The sequence below is a fragment of the Salvia hispanica genome, chromosome 1, assembly GCF_023119035.1.
Source record: "Salvia hispanica cultivar TCC Black 2014 chromosome 1, UniMelb_Shisp_WGS_1.0, whole genome shotgun sequence".
In the NCBI taxonomy this organism is placed as follows: domain Eukaryota; kingdom Viridiplantae; phylum Streptophyta; class Magnoliopsida; order Lamiales; family Lamiaceae; genus Salvia; species Salvia hispanica.
Window position 1 is genome coordinate 13876824 of NC_062965.1, and position 25096 is coordinate 13901919.

Genomic DNA, 25096 nt, shown 5'->3' on the forward strand with positions numbered 1-25096 from the left:
ATTACACTCATATATCATTAAAAATTAATGGGAGTATATACAAGTGGGATCCTTATTCCACTAATTTTCTTTCATCCACACTTTTCTTAATATTTCTTAAAACCCGGGCCGGAAAGACTGTTCGTGAATGGAAGGAATACCAAATTTGTCCAGAAATCAATAAAAAATTATGATTTATATGATAAATTTATCAGAATTTTAATGGTATAAGACGATTCTGAAAGATACTTTTAATTCTGAAAGATACAAAAGTTGAGATTTATTAACTCACTGTTTTTTAACATTATGAGATTGAAAAAAAGTTACAAAACCCAACTAAAAAATGATTAAAATGGCAATCTACGTTAAAATTATTGAGCAAATTATGTATATATATATTTTCTTAATCATCATTGCATAACACTAACAATGATGAGCAACTCTAATCTAATTATTGCAACTCTATCTTTCTTCCTTATTTTCTTCCTTATTAGTACTTGTTTCAAACTATGCCAATGCAACTCTATTTTCTGCCCACAAATAGAAAAACAGTCACTCCTAAGTTTCAAGCATTCCTTGCAAGATCCCTACCGTCAACTCTCTTCATGGGATGATGATAATGATGTCAACTGTTGCAAATGGAATGGTGTAGTTTGCAACAACTCAACTGGCCATGTTCACCAACTTCATCTCCGCGGTTTGAGTTTGAGAGGCCAAATCAATTCATCTTTGCTCAATCTCAAACACTTGACTCATCTTGACTTGAGTCTCAACCACTTCAAACAAACAATCCCTTCCTTCTTTGGATCATTCACAAAGCTCGAGCTTTTCAACCTCTCTTTTGCTGGATTTCATGGAGTGATTCCCCATACCATCGGGAACCTTTCATATCTACGTACTCTAGATATGGCCGGCTTTCCAAACATCGTGCCTGCTGGTCACAACAACTACTATCACAGCAAAACTTTGGCTGGTTATCCAGACATGGAATTTGCTGCTCATGTAAGCTTTCCAAACCTGCTACGAGTTGATAATCTTGAATGGTTATCGCGGCTTTCTGGACTCGAGAATCTCAATATGAACTTCGTGAACCTCAGCGGAGCTACAGACTGGGTGCAGGTGATCAACACACTCCCTTCATTGCAACAGCTTCATTTTCAAAATTGCAGTCTTGGTCACATATCTCCTCTGAGTTATATCAACATCACTTCATTAACTCTTCTTGATCTCTCTTCCAACAACTTCCATTCCATCGAGATTCCAAAGTGGATATTTGGACTTCACAATCTTCATTTTCTTGATCTAAGAAACAACTCTTTCATAGGTCCAATTCCAGCTAACAGTAATGCCACCAAACTTAAGTATATTAATCTCTCTTTCAATTTTTTGAACTCCACAGTTCCAAGTTGGCTCTATTCTTGTATAGATTTGGAGTTTGTTGTTTTGGATTTCAACTTCCTAGCTGGAGCAGTTCCAGCAGGATTTACTAAATTGTGCAAAACAAGAAGGTTGTCCTTATCCAACAATAATTTCCAAGGAAATATATCTGATTTATTTGGAAATATGTCGGAGTGCTTCTTGGAATCATTGGAAGTCCTTGATTTTCAGTTAAATCAAATCTCTGGTCAGTTGATAGATCAACTAGGAGAGTTCAAGAGTCTTAAATATCTTAATCTCAACAAGAACTTATTAACTGGTCCAATTCCAGCCAGCATTGGAAAGTTGTCATCTTTGAAAGTTTTGGGCTTAGGTGGTAACAAACTAACCCAAAGCCTTCCTCATAGTTTGGGGCAACTTTGTAATCTTGAAATAATTTATCTCTTTGATAACAAGCTGGAAGGAGTAGTGACTGAAACTCTCTTCGCAAATCTCACTAAACTCTATACTTTCTCAGCTTCTGACAATCAGTTGAGTTTGAATGTAAGGCAAAGTTGGATTCCCCCCTTCCAACTTATTGTTCTTGGACTAGGATCATGGAGCTTAGGCTCCATCTCCAAGATTCCTTCATGGCTTGAGACACAGAAGAATCTTTCATACTATCTTAATCTGGTTGGTACTGGAATCTCAGGTAGTATTCCAAGCTGGTTTTGGGATACTCAGATCTTAAATCTCTCTCATAACCATCTTCAAGGGGAGCTCCCAGATCTCAGTGGCGCTGCTCAGTTTATATACTTGAGTTCTGACAAATTCGAAGGCCCATTGCCACGAGTTGGAGATGCTTTAAAGGAGCTTGATCTGTCCAATAATTCATTCTCTGGAGGCATAGCCCACTTTCTATGTGATGAGACATATCCAACATATTCGTTGGAGATTCTTCATCTGGGAGAGAATCTATTGAGTGGGGAATTGCCAGATTGTTGGAACAAATGGCCTTCTTTGAGATATCTGAGCCTAGCCAATAACCAATTGTATGGAAGCATTCCAACTTCGATTGGATTTCTTGCTAATCTAGAATCTTTGAATCTTCAAAACAATAGATTCTCCGGGAAGATACCTTTTGCAATGCACAACTGCATTAAGCTAGTGAAGATGGGGCTTGCAGATAACAACCTTGTAGGGAACATACCGGCGTGGATAGGAACAAGCCTAGTTGAGTTGAGGATCCTGATACTGCGCTCAAACAACATGAGTGGTAAGATATCTTCAGCGATTTGCCAACTGAGCTATCTCCAGATATTGGATCTCTCCAACAATGAACTCTTGGGCGTAATACCAAGGTGTGTTCATAATTTTACTGCAATGGTTATGAAGAGGAGTTTGTCAGATCTATTCAAACTGTATGGAGTTCAGAAATCATGGTACTCTTACTCCACTTTCAGTGTGGGAGGGTTCAGAGAGAGCGCACTGATAGTGAAAAAAGGCAGTATACTGGAGTTCGACAACATTCTTCCCTTGGTTAACAGCATCGACCTTTCACTGAACGGTCTGTCCGGAGAAATCCCAAATGAATTAACAAGTTTGTCGGAGTTGGGATCCTTAAACTTGTCGGGAAATCAGCTGACCGGATTGATCCCCGAGAAAATTGGTGAAATGAAGCAGTTGGAATCTCTCGATCTATCAAGAAACTCCCTTTATGGTCGAATTCCCAGCAGCCTTGCATCCATATCCGGTTTGGGTTATCTCGACTTGTCTTACAACAACTTAACAGGAAGGATTCCAGACGGCACGCAGCTCCAGAGCTTCAACGCTTCAAGCTTTGTCGGTAACCATCTCTGCGGCCTGCCATTGACAAGCAACTGCAGTGACGGAGGAATTAAAGAGATGAATGAGAAAGCTGCAGAGGTTGAGTGGTTTTATGTTCTGCTGTTTTTGGGTTATGCAGTGGGATTTTCAGTGGTTTGCACAACATTAGTGTTGAAGAAGGTGTGGAGAGATGCATATTTTGGGTTTCTAGAGAGGATGTGGATAAGACTCACAACATCTACATAGGATTAGCAATGGATTATGCCTCTTCTCTCAAATTCTATAGTGTAATGTTGTTTTTCTTTCCTCCCAGCTTAGCTACAGCTATTATAACCTTAAATCAACTTTCCATAGGTATGATCTATAATAGCTAAGTTGTTGATCAAAAATTTTGAGCAAAGTGGTTGGGGCATTTTAACAAACAGGAACTGTCCATAACATTATCTTACGAAAGCAATTGGCAGAAAACAACGCATTCCTAAATCAATTTCTTGATAATAACTATGCTCATAAACAGTCAAACCTGAAACGACGCATTGATTCTTCACCGCTTGCAGATTTTGGATTTGCTAGAGAAGATGTTGATAAGCCTCGCAACATATTAATAAAATTAACAATGTTGTTTTCTCTCTCTCAATTCAAGGTAAAACTAGTTTTGGTAGAAAATTTACAAATTATAAATTATGAGGTGATTTAATTATGATATAATAATACTCTAGGTCCTTCTTTATGAATTTTGGTATAAAATTTACAAATGATATAATTTGATTTTTTATGATTTTGATGAAAATAACGTTAAAAGATGAAGACAATCTTTGTTAATTTGTTTATTATTCGATTTATACTCCATTTTGGAAACAATACCCAACTCTATGTATGGGCTAAATATTAATTTAAGCATATTCCAAACCTCTCTATATTCCTTTAGGTATAGCAATATTTAATTCAATTGATTCAAATCATTTCATTATATATAGCCAAATCGATTTACTACATAAATCGCAGCTTTTCACCAAGAATTTTTCTCCCATGGATAATTACGCAACTTTGGTATATGTATTTTCAATTTCTTCTACTATTGTCTATTTCTTGTATATTTTGCTAACTTTCTTGCTATCGAAATTGCAGTGTTGGGTTATGAAAGCAATGGATGATGCAGAGAGAAGTGAAGCGACGACTGTCGGCCAAGTCGACCTGAATTATTGCATCAGTTGATGAGTTAGCAAGTTAGTAGTTTAAAAAAAATTAGCATTATAACGCATCCCTACATATACGTGATGTAAATTTATTGTTTTTTTTTTAATTAACTCCTATATGAAGGAGTAAATTACGAATAAACTCCTAAGAAAGGATAAATTACAATTGATGTCAAGAGGGCTCGAACTCGACACCTCATACATTGATTACATTGATGTCTAAGCTCCTTGTCGCTAGGACAAAGACTCTAAACTGATGTAAATTTATTGTTCCGGATACGCATATTGCACGAACGTTACACATGGGAATATGTATATATACAATAATATATCGATATAAAAAGTGTTAGCATATAGAGCTAGTTAAAGATCGCATAATACCCCAATCGTTGCTTCCCCAATAATTCTTCTTCTTCCAGAATTAATACAACTTTGAGATTTGTAATACATTTGCTTTTTTTGAGTTAATGCTTTTGGGGAGTCTTAATTTGGGGTATATTGCTATCTTAACTAACTTTTTATGCTAACACTTCCAGTATTGCTACATTATTAATATATGTACACATTGTAGCGTCCGTGCAACGTGCGTGTTCGGACCAATAAATTGATACAGGTCCTTCATTGTTCCACCATAACTCGAGGTATATTTTTTTTCTCAATTAAAAAAAAATAAAGATGAGAAATATATCTCACCCATGTGCCTAGTTGGTGAGTTGCGGCGGCGCAACATTTTGGTTGTCAGTGACTCTTAACAATTCATTGTTCCACCATAACTCGAGGTATATTTTTTTTCTCAATTAAAAAAAAATAAAGATGAGAAATATATCTCACCCATGTGCCTAGTTGGTGAGTTGCGGCGGCACAACATTTTGGTTGTCAGTGACTCTTAACAATGGGGCTGCACTGTCAAGCTTGAGCTCCTCTATCGCATTAACTGACGGTGAGACCACCAAGCAGGGGTGGAGGGAGGGTGGGGCCGGGGGGGCCCCTGGTCCCCCCACTAATTTTTTAAAAAACTTAGGGGTATTTTAGTAATTTCATATTAATTATAATTTATAATATGTATATAATATTAAAGATAGATTTCAGCAAAATTATACTCCCTTCATTCACGAATAGGAATCTCGTTTTTCTATTTTAGTCCGTCCACGAATAGGAGTCCCGGTTCACTTTTACCTGGTAATAGGGTCTCATCTTCCACTAACTCATTCCTCTCACATTTCATTTAAAACTAATATATACAAGTAAGACTCTTATTCCACTAACTTTTTTCCACCCACTTTTCTTAACATTTCTTAAAACCCGTGCAGCCCATAAATGAGACTCCTAATGGCGGACGAAGGGAGTACTCTATAAATCGTTTCCTCTTAATTAGTTTTCTCCTTCTGCTGCCTAGTCCTTCTTCAGTGTAATCTGAAATCTAGTTATATAAAACTAGGTATATTTTAAAACTCAAATATAATTCAATTGATTTTTCTACATGTGTTGTTTTTTGTTTGGCTGTAACAGTTATATAAATTGAAACCTAAATAGTTATATTCTAGCTCTCTAAATTGGTACACATAAAATTCAAATGGGAAGAAAGAAGATAGCTTACGTAATTCAATGGCTACGGCGGTTCTGTATTGGAATTCTTTAACCCCTATTTTTAATTTGATGTGTATGTATTAATAGTTTTACACTATTTGATTTGTGACAGCAACATTTTAGATTTGAGCATATTGTATATTTTAGTTGTAAAGCATAAGATGAACTTTATCCTTTTTTGTGTATGATTTATATTTTGCAAACTTAATCAGTGTTGACTATTTTTGTAGGTATATGGATCGTTATTTCAAGAAACTTTCTTCCGTTGATTCTTCATCAGTTGAATGATTGCTTAGTTCCTTATAAGGAAAATGATGTGTTTGTTAAAGTTACCAATGAAACTATTATGCAGCAATTTCAGAAGATGAAGAATAGAAGACAAATGTATGATGTAATTGCATTTAACTTTGCATTTTGAACCTTATAATTTAATTTATGTAAATTTTTTTAAGTTTAATTTTGGACCCCCCATGATGAAATTTCTGGCTCCGCCACTGCCACCAAGAATGTCTTAATTGCTTTGTCATACATACATTTCAAGTATCGGAAGCTTACTTCAAAGCTCCCATGAATATTGTTGTCAGGTCCGGGATCGCTTGGCGTTGAGCAGAGCAGGTGAGGGATCAGTCAGAGTCTGTCATAGCCAGTTTCTTCCAAGTGAAGAACCACTATCATATACTGGCAGGTAGGGCAGGTAGGGGTGGGTAAACGGTTTTCGGTTAATTGGTTAACCGAAACTGGTCGGTTATCGGTTAACCAATAACCGATATTTACGGTTATCGGTTCGGTACCGGTTATACGTTTTTGCTCTAAGTCGGTTATCGGTTACCGTCGGTTATAACCGATAACCGAATTAAATTTAATTTTAATTTCAATTATATGTTTATTTAATAATAGAAGAAATTATAATTTACTTTCAAACTTTGTCAAAATGGAAGAAATTGTACTTTATATCTAAATTTTGTCAAAGTCTCGTATTGCAATGTCAAAAAAGTCCATTTTAATTTGTGTCACTATCAATTATAGTATTATACCTATAAATTTATATCTCAAAGTCAATAAATTGCTTAAGCATTACAATGTTAAATATAGAATAACCTTTCACTTATTATTGGAGAAAAGTTTTTAAATTATAGATCATGTAAAGTTTAAGTCTTATAAAGTTCCTAAACAATTTATGTATTACTTGTAAATAGGAGTATAATAATAATAATAATAATAATAATAATAATAATAATAATAATAATAATAATAATAATAATAATAAAAGTAGATAATTTACTTTTAAACTTTGTCACAATAGAAGAATCTGTAATTTACTTCCAAATTTTGTCAAAGTCTCATATTGTAAATTTGCAATGTCAAAAAAGTCTATTTTAATTTGTGTACTATCAGTTACTTAAACTTATAATATCTCAAATTCAATAAAGTTTCTAAATATATTTTTAAAAATAAGATCTCTCAAAGTTAACAAGTGCTTAAGTAATACTACTATTTTAAAAATAAGATTACCTTTCACTTATTATTAGAGAAAAGGTTTTCAAATTTAAGATCATTTAAAGTTTAAGTCTATTAGAGAGCCTAAACAATGTATGTATTGCTTGTAAATAGGAGTATAATAGTAGTAATAATAATAAAAGTAGATAACAAGTTAAAAGTAATAACCATAAATAATTTTAATTTTATTATATTTTTAATTAATAATAGAAGAAATTGTAATTTACTTTCAAATTTTGTCACAATAGAAGAAATTGTAATTTACTTCCAAATTTTGTCACAATAGAAGAAATTGTAATTTACTTCCAAATTTTATTAAAGTCTCATAAGTCATATACAATGTTAAAATAAGTCAATTTTAATTTGTGTCACTATCAAATATCTCAAAGTCAAGTATCTAAACATTATTTTAAAAATAAGATCTCTTAAAGTAAATAAAGTGCTTAAAAACTACTCTGTATGTTAAAACTAGTATAAACCAATTTGGTTAGTTCGGTTATAACCAATAACCGACCGGTTCTAACCGAGTTGGTTAATTAAGTAACCGAACCGAAGATCGGGTCGGTTCCGGTTAGTTTTTTGATGGAATTTTGGGGTATGTCGGTTCGGTTATTAACCGAACCGACCGAATACCCACCCCTACTGGCAGGGACTAGGAAATCCACACCCTCGTCTTAATCTAGAGATTTGTCTCAAAATTAGAGCATATCAATGGTTGGTTCACAGTTTTCTGATGTTACATATCAATGGCAGGAACGAGGCCTTCATTCAACATATATAACTCTCCCATTAGCTTCACATATCCGAGAACTAAAGCAACTTTCATTTGTACTGCCTCCGTCCCTGAAAGTTTGACACAGATTACCATTTCGGTCCGTCCCTGAAAGTTTGGCACACTTCACCTTTTATCATTTTTGATAGTAAACCCCATATTCCACTAACTCATTCATACTCACATTTTATTATAAAACTAATACTTTAAAAGTAGGACTCGCATCCCACCAACTTTTTCAACTCACTTTTCATTACATTTTTTAAAACCAGTGCCAGGTCAAAGTGTGTCAATATTTGGGGGATGGAGGTAGTAATACATTTGGTATCTTTTAGTAAATGCTTTTGGGGAGTCTTAATTTGGGGTATTATGTTGTCTTAACCAACTGTACATTATTATACATGTACACGTGTAGCGTTCGTGTGACGTGCGTGCCCTGACCGGACCATTAAATTGATATTATATGCATGGTTCCTCCATTGTACCAACATAACTTTAAGTATAACTTTTTATCAATTAAAAAAAATAAAGATGGCCTTATTTTTATATAATAGTTCATCATTATGACATGTTTTACATTTTTCTTCTTCTTTATATATTTAGATCATTGTTTTAATCTGTTTATAATATGTTTTGAATATTCAATTCTGTTGATCAGTTTTTTTTAAAAAAATCATTCTAATTTTAATTATGTAATCAATTACTTTATTCTATGCTAATAATTTTTAATTAAATTTTTATTTTTCAGTTATTCAATTTACTAAGAATATATAATATTCACAATTTCTAAATATATAAAATAAATAAAATTTTAAAATATAATCCATATATAATGTTAAGTGAAGTGTAGAAATGATGCATACAATTGTAAGTGTCAAGTGACGAGAGTAAAAAATAATGTGTGAAGCACATAATCGTGCAAGTGAAATGCGAAGATAGTGCTAATGTAGGAGAGCAAGCCCTCTCTTGTACACATAACTCCAAGTATAATTTTTTCTCAATTAAAAAAAATAAAGAGGAGAAATATATATTCCACACATGTGCCTAGTTGGTGAGTTGCGGCTACACGACTTTTATTTTTCACTGTAAAAATGTCATAAAGCGTGAATCTCAAGAGTGATTGAATTAATTAATAAATTGATTTTGCGTATTTTCTAGGTGCGCCGCTGTTTGACAGTGAATGCTCAAACCGTTACCCAAGATCATCTATCATTTTCTTTGTTTCTTAGGCGTTTTCTTAGGTGTATACTTAGGTTTATACTGTCGAAGACTAGGATGAACTGGAAAAATTTGTCATATCCCCCAAAGTGAATGTGTATTATTATAGTTGGGAGGATGGCTCGTCTTTGCCTCACATTATTTACACTAGAAAACTTGAGGAGATAAAGAATCAAGTAATGCAAGATCACGATTTAATTTGTAAATATTTATTCAATAAAGACTATTTATTAAACTTAGTATTATTTGTCATAACAAAGTACTCTCACGAGCACCAAAAAGCAGCTTCAGAAGCTGCATATGGGGAGCATATGGTTATTTATTAATCACTACCTAATATATGATGTCATTTTATAGGTCCTGGCACGCAAGTCGCACGGACATGTAAGTTATTTTTCCTACTTTATGGGCTGATCTTGACCATCGCATTATGTGTTTTCTTTGCAGGTTCTGAAATATTACAGGAAACATTGACTAAGGCACTAGCTAATTTTTTGGCCCGAGACTCCTTATAATCAACAAGACTGCATTATTTGTTGTTTCCACTGTAAATGTTTAGAGACATTGACTAAGACACTTGCTAAATTCAACTTTGATATTTATAATATATTTGGTTTCTTTGAGTTAATGCTTTTGGGGAGTCTTTAATTTGGGTTATAATCCTATCTTATCTAATTTTAATTTCAATATTTCTATATATATGTACACGTGTAGCATCCGTGTGATGTGCGTGCCACGTGTAATTGATTGTTTCTAAAATTTAAACTTATTTCAATTGTTAATGTCCAAGTCAGTTACTATAAGAAACAAATTAAGTAATCCATTGCATTACATTTCTTCGAAGGTTCAAAAATATTACAGGAAACATTGACTAAGACACTAGCTAATTTTTTGGCGCGAGACATGACTAAGGCACTAGCTAATTTTTAGGCGCGAGACTCCTTATGGACAACAAGATTACGTTATGTTGTAAGTTTCCACTGTAAATGTTTAGAGACATTGGTTTCTTTGAGTTAATTCTTTTGGGGAGGGTCTTTAATTTGGGTTATAATCCTATCTTAACTAACTGTAGATATTAATGCATTTTATATTTCTATATATATGTACACGTGTAGCATCCGTGCGATGCGTGTGCCACTTGTAATTGATTGTTTCTAAAATTTAAAACTTATTTAAAAAAAAAATAGTTAATGTCCAATTCAGTTACTATAAGAAACAAATTAAGTAAACCATGCATTACATGTTTTCTTCACAGGTTCAGAAATATTACATGAAACATTGACTAAGGCACTAGCTAATTTTTTGGCACGAGACTCCTTATAGTCAACAAGATTACGTTATGTGCTGTAAGTTTTCACTATAAATGTTTAGAGACATTGACTAAGGCACTTGCTAAATGCAACTTTGATATTTGTAATACATTTTGTTTCTTTGAGTTAATGCTTTCGATGAGTCTTTAATTTGGGTTATAATCTTATCTTAACTAACTGTATATAGTAATGCTTTCAGTATTTCAATATATATGTACACGTGTAACATCCGTGCGATGTGCGTGCCACGTGTAATTGATTGTTTCTAAAATTTAAACTTATTTCAATTTTTTTTAGTTAATGTCCAATTCAGTTACTATAAGAAACAAATTAAGTAAACCATCGCATTACATGTTTTCTTCGCGGGTTCAGAAATATTACATGAAACATTGACTAAGGCACTAGCTAATTTTTTTGGAACGAGACTCCTTATAGTCAACAAGATTACGTTATGCTTTAAGTTTCCACTGTAAATGTTTAGAGACATTGGTTTCTTTGAGTTAATTCTTTTGGGGAGGGTCTTTAATTTGGGTTATAATCCTATCTTAACTAACTGTATATATTAATGCTTTTAATATTTCTATATATATGTACACGTGTAGCATCCGTGCGATGTGTGTGCCCCTTGTAATTGATTATTTCTAAAATTTAGTTAATGTCCAATTCAGTTACTATAAGAAACAAATTAAGTAAACCGTCGAATTACATGTTTTCTTCGCAGGTTCAAAAATATTACAGGAAACATTGACTAAGGCACTACCTAATTTTTTGGTGCAAGACTCCTTATAGTTACAAGATTACGTTATACTACTATGTTGATAGGTTCCACTGTAAATGTTTAGAGACATTGACTAAGGCACTAACCAAATGTATTGTAATACATTTGGTTTCTTTGAATTAATGCTTTTCGGGAGTCTTTAATTTGGGTTATAATCCTATCTTAACTGTATATAGTAATGCTTTCAATATTTCTATATATATGTACACGTGTAGCATCTGTGCGATATGCGTGCCACGTGTAATTGATTGTTCGTAAAATTTAAACTTATTTAAACTTTTTTAGTTAATGATCAATTCTAAGAAACAAATTAAGTAAAATATTCGACAACATATGCTTATTAGTAAATGAGCATATGACGTCGAAACACATTCTAACAAGGCTCACATTCGTTAATCCCCTTATCGATGTGAGCCTTGTTAGTTCAGTGAAATAGGATTGCCTTTGTGAAGGTAGAATGTGTTTATGTTCTTTAACAAAACATTGTTATGCTCTCATGCAAATTATATAAATTTGAACTCAAAGATTTGGCTAGCCAATTTATCTTCTTCATGTAAATTCCTATGTATTGCAACATTCACTTGGTTGCTCTGATGTTTACTGGCTTCTTATATATACACATACAGACTTTTCACTTTCATTCAGAAATTACTAGTGCTTTGCTTCATCCAGCTCCAAATTCTTGCAAACCTTCCTATCTTCAGTTCCTCGTATGCATTCTTGCGCGCTTCTGCCTGAGCTTGAGTTTCTTCGTTGTCCCTTGAGCTTCCTGCATTCCCGGGTAAAAGTTCAAACTCATTGAAAAATAATCTAGCTGTAGATGTATGAATTTGATTACCCTGTCTATGCTTGCTTTGTTCTTGCCTCTCTAACTCTTTGTTGAAGGATTTGGCAGCCATGAATACATTTGCAGGCCTTTCCCATCCTTGTCCATATATTCCGTACCCTTCCTTCGGTTGAGGCCGGATCAGGTGCTCAAGAACTGCTAGCTCTTCTGTATCGACCCAGTGGATGCAGTTTACTGGGCACGATTCCATCGACATCTGTAAGGCAAGTGTCGAGAATTTATTATATTGGATCGCTATATATGTTGTACAGAATATAGTAGTTGTGTAATCGAGACAAACAGAAACGTAAAGAGACACAGATTTACGTGGTTCACCAAAGTTGTGCTGGCTATGTCCACTAGGATAGATTACTTTCGGATTACAGAGTTATGCGCCCTACTTCTATATAAATAGACACACGAGACGGGCTAGGCCCAACATAATAATTAGGAGCCAAAACAGAAACATAGCATAGGGCAAAAACAATACAGATTCAAGGCATACTAATAATATATCTACCATCGTTGCATTCTTCTTTATCTTCAATTCTACCGTGAGACTCAAAATTCAAAAGAGAAGGAAACGTTGCATACCTCGATCTGCGCATCATGATCTCCGTATTGAACCTTGATGCGCGCGGTTCCAGAAGCCTCATCCATGGTGAATGTGTTGCCCGCGTAGTGCACACACTTCCAGCAACCTGAAACCAAGAATATGCTCTTACTCGCGACACGAATAAATCAATGGAAACACCCCGGACTCCTAATAGATTTCGTATTTACCTACACAAGCAGTTTCATCGACAAATAGAGCCTGGGGTCTCGGAGGCTCTTTCCACACGCTACCTAGCGCGTTCCTCTCAATCCCGACACGAACTCTGCCAATCGACCTATCGTACTCTTTTCTGAGGTCGCCTCTCACCAATACCTCGTACGCTTTATTCAACATGACTGTGCTCTCATGACCCTGCAAACGTAACTTATTACCACTGCATAGACAGACACAAAATTTGAGAATGAAAACAATGTTAAATAGCGAAAAACCTTATCCCCTGCAATATCTGGGTGATATTTCTTTTGCAGTTTTCTGTAAGCATCCTTGATTTGTACACCACTTGCATCAACTGGAACTCCTAGCAATTCATAATGATTCTTGCTGCTCTCTGCTTCTTTCTTCACACAGCATCGCGTCGAGACTGAACCTCGCCTCCTGTTTCATCCAACCGAAACCAATCCAATCGTATATTGTCTCGTATTTTAATTTTTCGGTGTAAATATGTTCTTATTATTGTACTGAAACAGATGAGATGATGTTACCTCCACCATATGGAATTCTTGAAATTGCAGTATTGATCAGGTTTTGGATTCAAGATTGGTTGATGAGTGGAAGGAGAGGCTGCCAACATTTTTGTTTCTCTCTTTTCCAGTTGTTGTTGTTGGTAGATATATTTGAGAAATAATTAGATATTTAGTAGTGTCACATGTCTTCTATGGGCCCACTCCCATAAAATGGGGAACTTTGCTAGATATTTTTTGAACAGATAAGAATATTTATTGCTAACATATTTTCTGATAAGAATAAATATTTTCCAAATTTGGAAAATTATTATTTTAGCTCATAAGAATAATCAACACAATAATATATTACTATTATGTTGATTATATAAGCTTGTTATTTTTTAATCCCAAATTGGGAGGGTATTTGTAACCCATTTACTACTTTTAATACACTTCAATTAATGATCGAGATTGAAATATTTATCTACAGTTTTCTATTTTAATGATATTCTTAATACTTGTCAATCAACTTGACCGATTCTTTTGGCGTAAAAGGCTAAGTTTTTCCAAAATTAACTGAAATTTGATAATGAAAAAGAAATACATTTCACGTCTCGATTCCATATATACAAATACAACCTTTATATTTTACTATTTCTCCTGAATTCATAGCTACAGTTTTTCTTTCGACATTTTGGGATCTCATCACCTCAACAAAATTTGCATCGAAACCGTGAGTTTCTTTTCATTGTTTAATGATCTTATTGATTGTTATATGTTTCATGTTTCTTTCTTACGATTTTGAGCTTGCTTCGGTTTTTTTCTTTTTCAGTTTGTGAATTCGGTTTTGTTTCTCTGTGTATTCTAGTTAAAATAGTGAATAAAATTTGATTTCTCTGCATTTTGATAATGTTGTTATAATTTGGTTAAAAATCTATTAGCTCAGTAGTTTTGATTTATTAAGTGTCCCTAAAGATATTTCATTTTTTACATGAACTATAATAAATGTTAGGTAAATATCTTATAAGGAGATATAGATAAGTGTAGTCATGACTCATGGGGATGTTATCGAAATTGAAATGAGCATATGTTTTAAGGACAAACTAAAATGACAAAATGAACGACAAGTATAAAATATTGAATTTATTACGATTTTGTATTTGTGTTAGGTTTTGGTTTGACAGAAGAAGATGGCTCGTCATGTAGTTTACAAGGGTCCGAGTGTCATAAAGGAGATTATTATCGCGACCGGCCTCGGCTTGGTGGCAGGGGGATTTTGGAAAGTGTTCCAATGGAAAGACCAAAAGAGGACTAGGGATTTCTATGATCAATATAACAGAAGCGAGATCAGTGTTGTAAGAGAAGATGAGTAGAACTAAGAACTAAATCCCTTCAATATTTTTTCTTGCTCGTGCAATAATTTTACTGATCAATTGCTAGTTAGCATGATTTTTTTATTTTTTTTTTGTGTTTCCTGATTTTATTAGCTTTGTAGCTTGTTGAATAAGAGCAAGATTATGCAATCACAAAACAGTTTCAAATCCATAGATTCAAATGCTTACTTCTCATTGTGTTACAATTTGGCTCAATTTTTACATTCTGTCTATAATGATCTACACCTACGAAATATTGCTACACAATTTCCAACTATATTTCTTTTTTTGATCTTTTCTAAAACATAAACAAAACTACAAAATCTACATACATGTTTTCTATACAACCGCCAAATTCAATAATGCAAAAAAACAACTCTTCTATATTAACCTGATTTCGTCACTTCTTGATCGCGGCCCTTCCGAGCTCTGAATGCTGAATGATTCTGAGGAGGGATGGGATGTTTCTGGCCGTGTAATTGGGTTTGACGTGGAACTGTTGATGCTGCAGGATGATCTAGTAGTGCTGCCTGAAAGGGCACTAGTGTTTAAGAATGGTGGCTGGTTTGGTTCTGGGATTTTGCAGTTTTCATCTGTCAGCATTCTGACAACGTCCACCATTGATGGTCGTTGAGCCACGGACGCCTGGGCGCAGAGAAGCCCGATTTTCAAGACTTTTGAAGCTTCTGCTGGCGGGAAGTCGCCCTTCAGAGAAGGGTCGACTGTTTCTGCTAGTCTATCCGCCTTGAAGAGCTTCCAGACCTAAAGAGCCAGGGGCGGAGAGGAAAATAAAGCCGACATTACAGTAACGAACAAAATGAAAGATGATCACGACATGATATGGAGTAGTGTAAGGGATATTACTGTTTGTAGGAGAGATCCAGAGTCCTCAACGAAGACGTTGTTCTTCCTTCCACACACGATTTCAAGAACCAGAACTCCATAGCTGTAAACATCAGCTTTCTCTGTGAGCTGCCCTTTCACTATGTACTCGGTCGCCATGTATCCTCTGCAAAAAACAAACCGCAATTAGGGTTAGTTTCGAACTGATCTGCTCGGGATATAGTTGAGAATTAACGCGATTTTCCTCACAATGTGCCTGCAATTCCTGTGCTGAGATGAGTTTTATCAGCTGCGAAGTTCCGAGCAAGACCAAAATCAGCTATCTTAGCATCAAAGTTCTCATCAAGAAGAATATTGCTGCCCTTGATATCTCTGTGGATGATCCTCAACTCGGTACCCTCATGAAGGAACGCGATCCCCTCGGCTGTTCCAACCACAATGTTGTACCGCTCCTTCCAGTTCAAGATCTTCGCCCGATTCTTATCTGCAGGGAGACGAGAAACTCAAGAATCTGACCAAAATCACCCAAACCGAAAGAGAACAACTAACTACCACAACAAACACACCAAAGAGGCAGACTTCAAGGCTCTGGTTGGGCACATATTCATAAACCAGAAGGCTTTCAGGGCCTTCAATGCTGCAGCCAATAAGCTTCACGAGATTCTTGTGCTCGATTCCACTGATAAGGTTCACCTCATTGAAGAACTCATCAACCCACTGCCTCGTGCTGAAGAAGAGCCGCTTCACAGCCACGGTCGTCCCATTTGGGAGGGTCCCTCTGTACACAGAGCCCGCCCCTCCCTGCCCCAGTTTCCTCATCGGGTCAAAATAGTCGGTGGCCTTCTCTAGGGTCTCGTATTTGAAGTTCAAACTTGACTTGTGGTATGAATACGAAATCTTGCCAAGATTATAACGCTCTGCATTTAGCACGAATGAAATATTATCAAGATGAACAACTCTTCCACTCCAAGCATCGTATCTTCTAACTACCTATATCGTGTTAAAATACCTTGTTTTCGTCTCTCCCATCTCCGATACGCGGTGTAACCACCAAAGAGGCAGAGCATACAGAAAGCAAGCACAGAGCAAACAACGGCGACAATCACGCCTCTTCTAGAAACACCTAAAATTTTCAGAATCAAACATTGACTAAACTGTTTCAATACAATGGATCAAACATTTGTCATGAATAAATCACTTTTTTACCAAGTAATCACTTTACAATGCTACAAGTCAAGAAATCAACCTTTCCGAAGCCGCCAAATAAGAACAAGATTCATTCACAGATCATCACGCTTTGTATTTAAAATAAAGCAGTTGATCAAAAGAGGACAGAAACTGTCACTGTATTACTATTAGCCATTCGTCAAAAACTAATCGATACAAAGAATAGAAAGTAAAATGAGTTTAAAAAGACAAATTAGAAACTCAAACAGCATTAAAACACACAGAAAACTCCATAATCATCTTCCCAAACTTAACGAGAACATAAAATTAGGTTAATTGCTAAAATATCATGAACTTCCAAATTAGGTCAATTATTGTAACAATGTCACAATTTTTCAAGTGCCGAGGTACAAAATTGGATTAAAGTTAGAGAACATTGAGCTCGATTTGAATCATATCTGAAAAATTATTCGATTGAGTTTAAGTTTAAAACAACTCTCACCGGTATCACGATTTGATGCAGTAGACTGATTATAGAATTTCTGCGTAGAATACCGCAAATAGCAACCAGCATTCAACGCACGGCCTTCGCTGCTAGGCAAACACCGCCTAATTTCCGAATTCGCCTTCGCCAAACACGCCCTACACCCCTCCGCTCCGACGGTGTTCCAGCACTCCGCCAATACAAACGCGCCGCCGATCCCCGCCGTCGCGGACCTCCCGCCGGCCGTGACGTTGTCGATCACCTCCAAAACGCTCCTCCTGAACTCCGCCTCCGGAAGCGTGGAATTCGGCGCCGTGGAGGTGCAATTGACGGCGTCGGAGTCAGGATCGACGCTCTCGGCGAAGAATACGTAGCTGTCGTAGCGGAGGAAGCAGCCGTCGAGGAAGATCCGGCCTCCGAAGGCGGGGAGGCAGCGGGGGAGGCGCGTGCGGCTGGCGGCGTAGCACTGGAGGCAGTCGTCGCGCGAGAGGTCGGCGTGGCACTGCGCGAGGGTGTAGATGGATGCGTTGGTGGAGTTGAAGATGTAACTGCCCCAGTTTCTGGCTGCGACCTGCTGCGGGATGGTCTCCATCGCGCTGGTGAAGAGCGGGATGAAGGAGGCGCTGGCGTTGGGCGGTGGCCGGTCGACGCCGCAGAATAAGCCGGGCTCCGAAATTCGAGGTTCGGAGAGGGAAATTGGGAGGAAATGGATGGTGAGGAAGATGGCAACTGTGATCCATGATTGATTATGCATCAGTGCATCGAATCAACAAATCTAGTTGGATTAGCAATATTGCTTTTGGATTGGAAGAATTTGTAGAGAGAATATTTTTTTGTTGAAGAGAACTTGAATGGACTATATTATAGAAATGGCTCCAACTGCAAAAATTTTCAAAATATAAAAATACAGTAACTTAATTATAAAATGAAGAGAGTATTAATTTATTACTCCATGTAAAAAAAATGATAGGTTATCGAATACTACTATCTCAATCTCCTTATAAGTGAGACATTTTCTTTTCGGTTGTTTTGCGGAAAATGATACTACTAAACTTTCACAAATACTTTGGTTTTCCCACAACCTTTAACAATCACTAATTTTTCACATTGTACGGATTTTCCATACTAAAGTTTCTGAGTATAATTTTTTAAGTACGAGTGCCTACACTAATTCCAGAACTCCATATCATCATCAATTTCATTTATCCCATAAGATGGAATGTCGTTCCGACTTTTACACGTAGGCAAAATTTATGCTTGAAATTTTAGTACGAGAAATCCTCACAATTGAAAAGTTGGTGATTTTAAGAACATTTTTAAAGTTTGTAGAAAATACTAGTAGATTTTTGTGAAAATACTCCTACATGATTTTTCTGACCAATTTCCATTTTATAATCTGTATGAAATGAAATGTCGATCTATTCTTTTTTATATATATAATTTTAAGTATGTACAGAAAATGACAAATCAAATTTTAATTGCTATAAAAATTGTAAAATTTAAAAAATGGAAAACTATTTTTACTATATTAAAATCAAACTAAACGTATAAAATAAAATAAATAACACTAAATATGTATCTTACGAGTATACTGCTCATAAATGTTGCATATATAAAATATATAGCATAGTTAAATAGGTCAGTGATAAAATACAATCTGCATCTTTTTTACAAATTTCAATTATGATCTAAATCGTTAGATTTCAAGAATTGATGTCAACAATAATAAACAGTAGCGTATAAAAAATGTCAAACAACGTTAATCGATTGACAATATTAACATTATGCCGATATATTATGTTATTGTTATTTGTCACTTGTTAATATCAATTCTTAAATAACGATCATAATTTAAAATTTTTATAATATGGAGTATAATTTTCATTTTGATTACATCCTTATCTAAAATTTATACTTTTTTATTAAGTAGTTATGGGCAAAGAGTTTTAGTGGTCGAAATTATTATTGTAATCGAATTTATTTTCTCACTCATAATGTCCCCTTTTTGTCCAGTCCTAATCAACTACTAACATCTTTTAAATTGAGTTCAAACAAAATTAAAATTGTCTAATCTCAACATGAGCATCCACTGAATTATTTAATTTCCAGTAAAAGTCTTGAACCAAATAGAAAATTCTGTCCACTAATCAAATCCAAAGATTGATCTTTTTTCTTTTACCAAATTATTTTGTCACCATTATCTGAATTTTTGGAGGTGGCATATTAGTCAAAGTTAGATCATACCACTTGCTATGGAAAAGGAATAGAATAAAATAGATTTCTCTTTAATTAATTTCATTTTTTTCCGAATAATCATTATAGGAGTTGTTGTTTTAAACAGCTGAATGCTTTGACTAATTTAATTGATTATACATCAATAACGAAAAAAAGTTGTGATTCATTTATCTTATTTGGACAAATATTATGAAATGAGTAAAATTACTAAATAAACTTACATATCTCACTGAAAATGCACATTATTTAAGCCCCAATTGTCACTTAATAAGCTTGTTGCAACTTGCAAACTCATAAACTAAACCCATTTTCCTATTATTTCTTCCAATCCACATTTAGGCATTTTAATTAAGAATAATAGTGTTATTCTTCTTGAAATTTCGTATTTTAAATTCATTTCATAACAAAATGCAAAATACTAGTACTATAGATTAGAACATTCTGCAGGTTGTTGAGGTCAATTTTGTAGTCAACCTATGAAACTAAAGAGATACTAACATTCCAAAATTGATTTCGGTCAAACAATGAATATTGGTTCGTAGAAGCAAGGAGAAAAGAAATTTGCAGTTATTATTCCTTTAGTAATTTGTGGAAATATGTTACGTAAGTTGCACGAAGATATTGATGAACTTGTATCATCAATTTGAATTTCGAACATTAAGATTCTACAACATTTTATTTATTTTATTTATACATTTTTAGTAAATTGCATCATGATAAACTTGTCCTAAACTCGTATATGAAGAATACAAAATTATTTTTCTGATTTATATAGTCAATTTTTCTACAACATCTTTCACTGTTTTATTTCCGATTCTTATATGAAGAATACAAAAGTTGTGATTCATTTATCTAATAACCGATGAAGTTGAAACTTAACAATGTTAATGAGAAGATTTAATCAGAAATGTCTTCATCATAGTTATATATTTAATTAATTACGATCATTAGGACACGTGATTCCGATATTTTACCTATTCGATTACGTGTCCACCAATAAAACATAACCCTATAAGAAAAAAGATAAACACACATGATTTCTGTATACATAATGCTTTTAATTTTTTAAACGGAACAAACCGATTTATATTAATCAATTTTATTATTATTTATTGTTTACTTATTAAATTACCCCTATTATATTTTAATAGTAAAAAAAACATTAAATCTTGATATAGATCTCCAAATTAAAATCTCCAAATCTAAGTACTCCTACTCCATCGGTTAATATATTAAAGTTCCACCTATTTTGCTATTTCAAATATTTTTTAGTAGTACCTGCAAAGGAGTGACCTAAACATGATCACTTTTAGTTTTTTTTTAGTGTATTCTTTTGATCTTAATATTTGAATATTTCAATAAATTAAATTTCCATATCTAATTTCCGATTCATACTCATTGAATATTGTGGATCTCATCAAATTAAATAACATATTATCGTGAATCATTAATTATATTTATAATTAAATCTCTCATTCATACTCCATCAAATTAAATCAATCCAATTCTAAATCTCTTATAATCTTTCAATTAAAACATTTAAATATATATATCTAGTCCTAAAACAAACATAAATCTTGATGTTTAAATATCTCCACATCTAATACTCCATAGAGTTGGCGCTAATTTTGTGATCAAAACTCCACATCTAATGCTCCTAGTACATAGTTAGCAAGAACTTGAGCAACATCCATGGCTAACACTTACGATATTATGTACAACATATTTGGACTTGAGGATGAATATGAGACAATGAGTTCAAATGAGCTGAACAATGAACAATGATTTGGGTTCAAATTTTGATTTTGAAAATTTGCATGGAGATGATACACACAATACTACAAGAAGGTGTTTACGAAATTTATTACTCCATAATTTATACGATAAATTATCCTCTCCGTTTTTTAGTTTATTTTTATTGCATTTTCATATGATAAATGTTGTTTTATTTTAAAGTTTAAAATAGTTGAAATGAAAATCATATGAGCTAGACTTGATTGTTTTTTTTTCCTTGTGTTGTTGAAAGGGATGTATATATTAGATATTGATAGTATAAATGCATAAAGTTATTGGACATCGTATTATATTAATTTTGTTGTATGTAGATGACATGTACAATTCATATGAAAACACTTTTGATGAGCTACTTCGAGAAGGTCCTTAATTGGGCATGGCGTTTGATTATGCAAAAAGACTCTATGAGGCGAAAAATTCATTTGCAAAAACCAAGGTTTTTGCGTGATTTTTAGAAGTAATACTGGTAAGTATCTTGTGTTGTCATGTGATCGAGCTGGGAATTCGAATTGCAAGAAACGTACAAAAAGAATAGCATTGATGTGTGCTTGCAATCTGACTTCTCAGCTCGATCACATGACAACACAAGATACTTACCAGTATTACTTCTAGAAATCACGCAAAAACTTTGCTTTTTTACAAAAGAATTGTTCACCACATAGAGTCTTTTTCGCAGAATCAAACACCATGCCCGATTTAATATAATACGGTATCTAATAACTTTATGCATTTATACTATCAATATCTAATTTATAGCACCCCTTTAACAACACAAGAAAAATCACAACAATCAAGTTCGCGCCTTCACGGTCACATGATTTTCGTTTCAACTATTTTAAACATCAAAATAAAAACATTCATCATCTGATAAGGCAATAAATTATGGAGTAATAAATTTGGTAAATACCTTCTTGTGGTATCTCGTTGTGTGTGTGTATCATCTCCATGCAAATTTTTGAAATAAAAATTCAAACTCAATCATTGTTCGGGTCATTTGAACTCATAGTCTCATCTTCATCATCAGAACCAAATATGTTGTACATAATATCGTTAGTGTTAGCTATGGATGTTGCTCAAGTTCTTGCTATCTCTAACTATGGAATAGGAGTATTAGATGTGGAGTATTTGATCATAAAATTAGCGTCAAATCTATGGATTAGGAGTATTAGGTGTGAAGATATTTATATATCAAGATTTATGTTTATTTTAGGACTTAGATATGTATATTTAAATTTTTTTAATCGAAAGACGGAAAGAGTATGAACAAGAAAATTAGAATTGGATTGATTTAATTTGATAGAGTAGGAATAGGAGATCTAATTAGAAATATAATTAATAATTCATCTAAGAAATATCAATGATTATAATATGTAATTTAATTTGATGAGATATAATCGGTGAGTAGGAATAGGGGAATTAGATACGAAATTTTTTTATTTATTGAGATATTCAAATTTTTAGCTTGGAATAAAAGAAAAAAACTGAACGTGATAAACATTTTAAGGAGCGAAAAAGGTGGAACTTTAAAAGATTAGTCGACAGAGTTGGAGTATTTAGATACGAAGATTATCAAGATTAATGTTTCTTTTATTATTAAAATATAATAAATGTATAATAGGGATAATTTAATAAGTAAACAATATAAATAATACTAAATCGGTTTTATCCGATTAAAAAATTAAGGCCTTATGTAAAATTATGTACTACTATTATCTTTCCCCTACTTCTTATATGTCAAGACGAGTAAAAGTAAATATGTTTAAATTCAATTTCCACACTCGGCATACATAAATAGTGATGTAAGCATTAAAATCGACAACAGACAGAAAATTTAGATCGAATTAAACCTTTTATTTTATTAATTTAAAGTAATACTAATAGTTATGAATCGACTAATATAACATAGCTTTTCCATGGATTTCTAGAGATAACATTTGTCAAAAAAAGAGGAAGACTAAAGGAGATTTCAATCGCTGTATTGGATTTGTGCAAAACACGTGAATTACAGCAAAGACGAAATTATCAAAACAAAATCAAGTACTAGAATTAAGTCCAAAGGCTGCTATCAATTTCTGTCTCTTTCACATCATCTATAATAAAAAAAAAAGTGCAAATTGATGGCAAATTGTTTATTCACAGTTTAAGGGGAAATTTGATTAGGGAAATTAAATTTCTTGTATTTGAGACTTCTTTATTTTGATAAAAAATTAACTGCAATAACTAAGGAATTTCTTGTACTCAAAATAAATCCTAAACACTAAAACTAATTCCATTTTATCTGAAAAAAGAAAGAACATTTTCAATAAGTATATATCTTGAAATAACTATTTCGCTATACTTAATTAATCAAATTGGAACTTCAGAAAGAAAAGAGTAAATAATACTCCCTCCGTCCCACAAAGATTGTCTCATTTTTCCATTTCCGACCGTCCCACAAAGTTTGTCCCATTTCACTTTTACCATTTTTGGTAGTGGATCTCATATTCCACTAACTCATTCTTACTCACATTTTATTATAAAACTAATACTTTAAAAGTAGGACCCACATCCCACCAATTTTTTCAACTCACTTTTTATTACATTTCTTAAAACCCGTACCGGGTCAAAGTGAGACTATCTTTGTGGGACGGAGGGAGCAGTGATGATAAAACAAAGTCCCTAGAAAGACAATACAATTACAAATGACACTTTTATAATTCCTCAATATGCAACTAAACAGTTTTAATAGACTAATGAAGCTTAGTTTTGGTAAAAAATTTATTAGAAATGAGCCACTCATCCCTTAAAAGGCCTCATAAGGGGGAGGGTTATCCAAACTTATATAGATTAGATTGGATCATCACCAAGTCAATGTGGGACAGAATTGAGAGAATTTAACACGCCCCCTCACGTGTGGGCCGGAAAGGACATCGGTCTTCCATCACGTGGGTAGGCAATGCAAGAGATAAAAGAGAACCATCATCGATGTGGGCCGGAATGGACATCGGTCTTCCACTCGTGAGGTAGATAAGAAATAAAGAGAAATCCATCATCGACTTGGGCCCGCTCTGATACCATATTAGAAATGGGCCACTCAACCCTTAAAAGGCCTCATAAGGGGGAGGGTTATCCAAACTTATATAGATTAGATTGGATCATCACCAAGTCGATGTGGGACAGAATTGAGAGAATTTAACAAAATTTTAGTTTATTTATTTATAGTATGAAGCAGAAAACACTTTTTAAAAAAAACGTGGATACTTTTTTAAAAAGAGTGAACTACATAAACGGTACCTGATCTTTCACTTTCGCACATAAATGGTATCTGATCTTTATTTTATATCGTTTTTGGTATCCCATGACAAAAATAACCATGAGTACCAAATATGTGATTTTTTTGTTATGAAGGATATTTTCGGAAATTTTAATTAAATAGAACCAAATATGTGATTTTTTTTCTTCCTTTCTTATTTCTTTTTTTCTTCTTTAGTTTTTTCATTCTTTCTTTTTTCTTCAATCTTTTTAGTATTTTATCTTCCTTTCTTCTTTCTTTTTTTTCCTTAGTTTATGTTTCCTCTTTTTTCTTTTCTCTTCTTT

General features: G+C 33.8%; 3 protein-coding genes across 3 annotated transcripts; 1 reads left to right on the top strand and 2 right to left on the bottom strand.

The window, feature by feature from the left end:
- The first annotated feature begins 885 nt into the window (after window positions 1-885).
- Window positions 886-3408, top strand: LOC125187668 (receptor-like protein EIX2). The gene has a single exon (XM_048084296.1). It carries the CDS (start codon window positions 886-888, stop codon window positions 3406-3408), a length of 2523 nt encoding a protein of 840 aa, XP_047940253.1.
- An 8638-nt stretch (window positions 3409-12046) lies between these two features.
- Window positions 12047-13783, bottom strand: LOC125202194 (chaperone protein dnaJ C76, chloroplastic-like). Its single transcript, XM_048100556.1, has 6 exons — window positions 13664-13783; window positions 13391-13556; window positions 13130-13313; window positions 12941-13047; window positions 12359-12563; window positions 12047-12289 (listed from the first exon to the last, which is right to left on the bottom strand). The coding sequence occupies exons 1-6, from the start codon at window positions 13750-13752 to the stop codon at window positions 12162-12164; spliced, it is 879 nt and encodes a 292-aa protein (XP_047956513.1). The 5' UTR covers window positions 13753-13783; the 3' UTR covers window positions 12047-12161.
- Window positions 13784-15139: 1356 nt separating this feature from the next.
- Window positions 15140-18328, bottom strand: LOC125212972 (cysteine-rich receptor-like protein kinase 42). The gene is made up of 6 exons (XM_048113290.1): window positions 17510-18328; window positions 16850-16963; window positions 16407-16757; window positions 16090-16324; window positions 15862-16006; window positions 15140-15759 (listed from the first exon to the last, which is right to left on the bottom strand). Exons 1-6 carry the CDS (start codon window positions 18243-18245, stop codon window positions 15379-15381), a joined length of 1962 nt encoding a protein of 653 aa, XP_047969247.1. The 5' UTR covers window positions 18246-18328; the 3' UTR covers window positions 15140-15378.
- Window positions 18329-25096: the final 6768 nt, after the last annotated feature.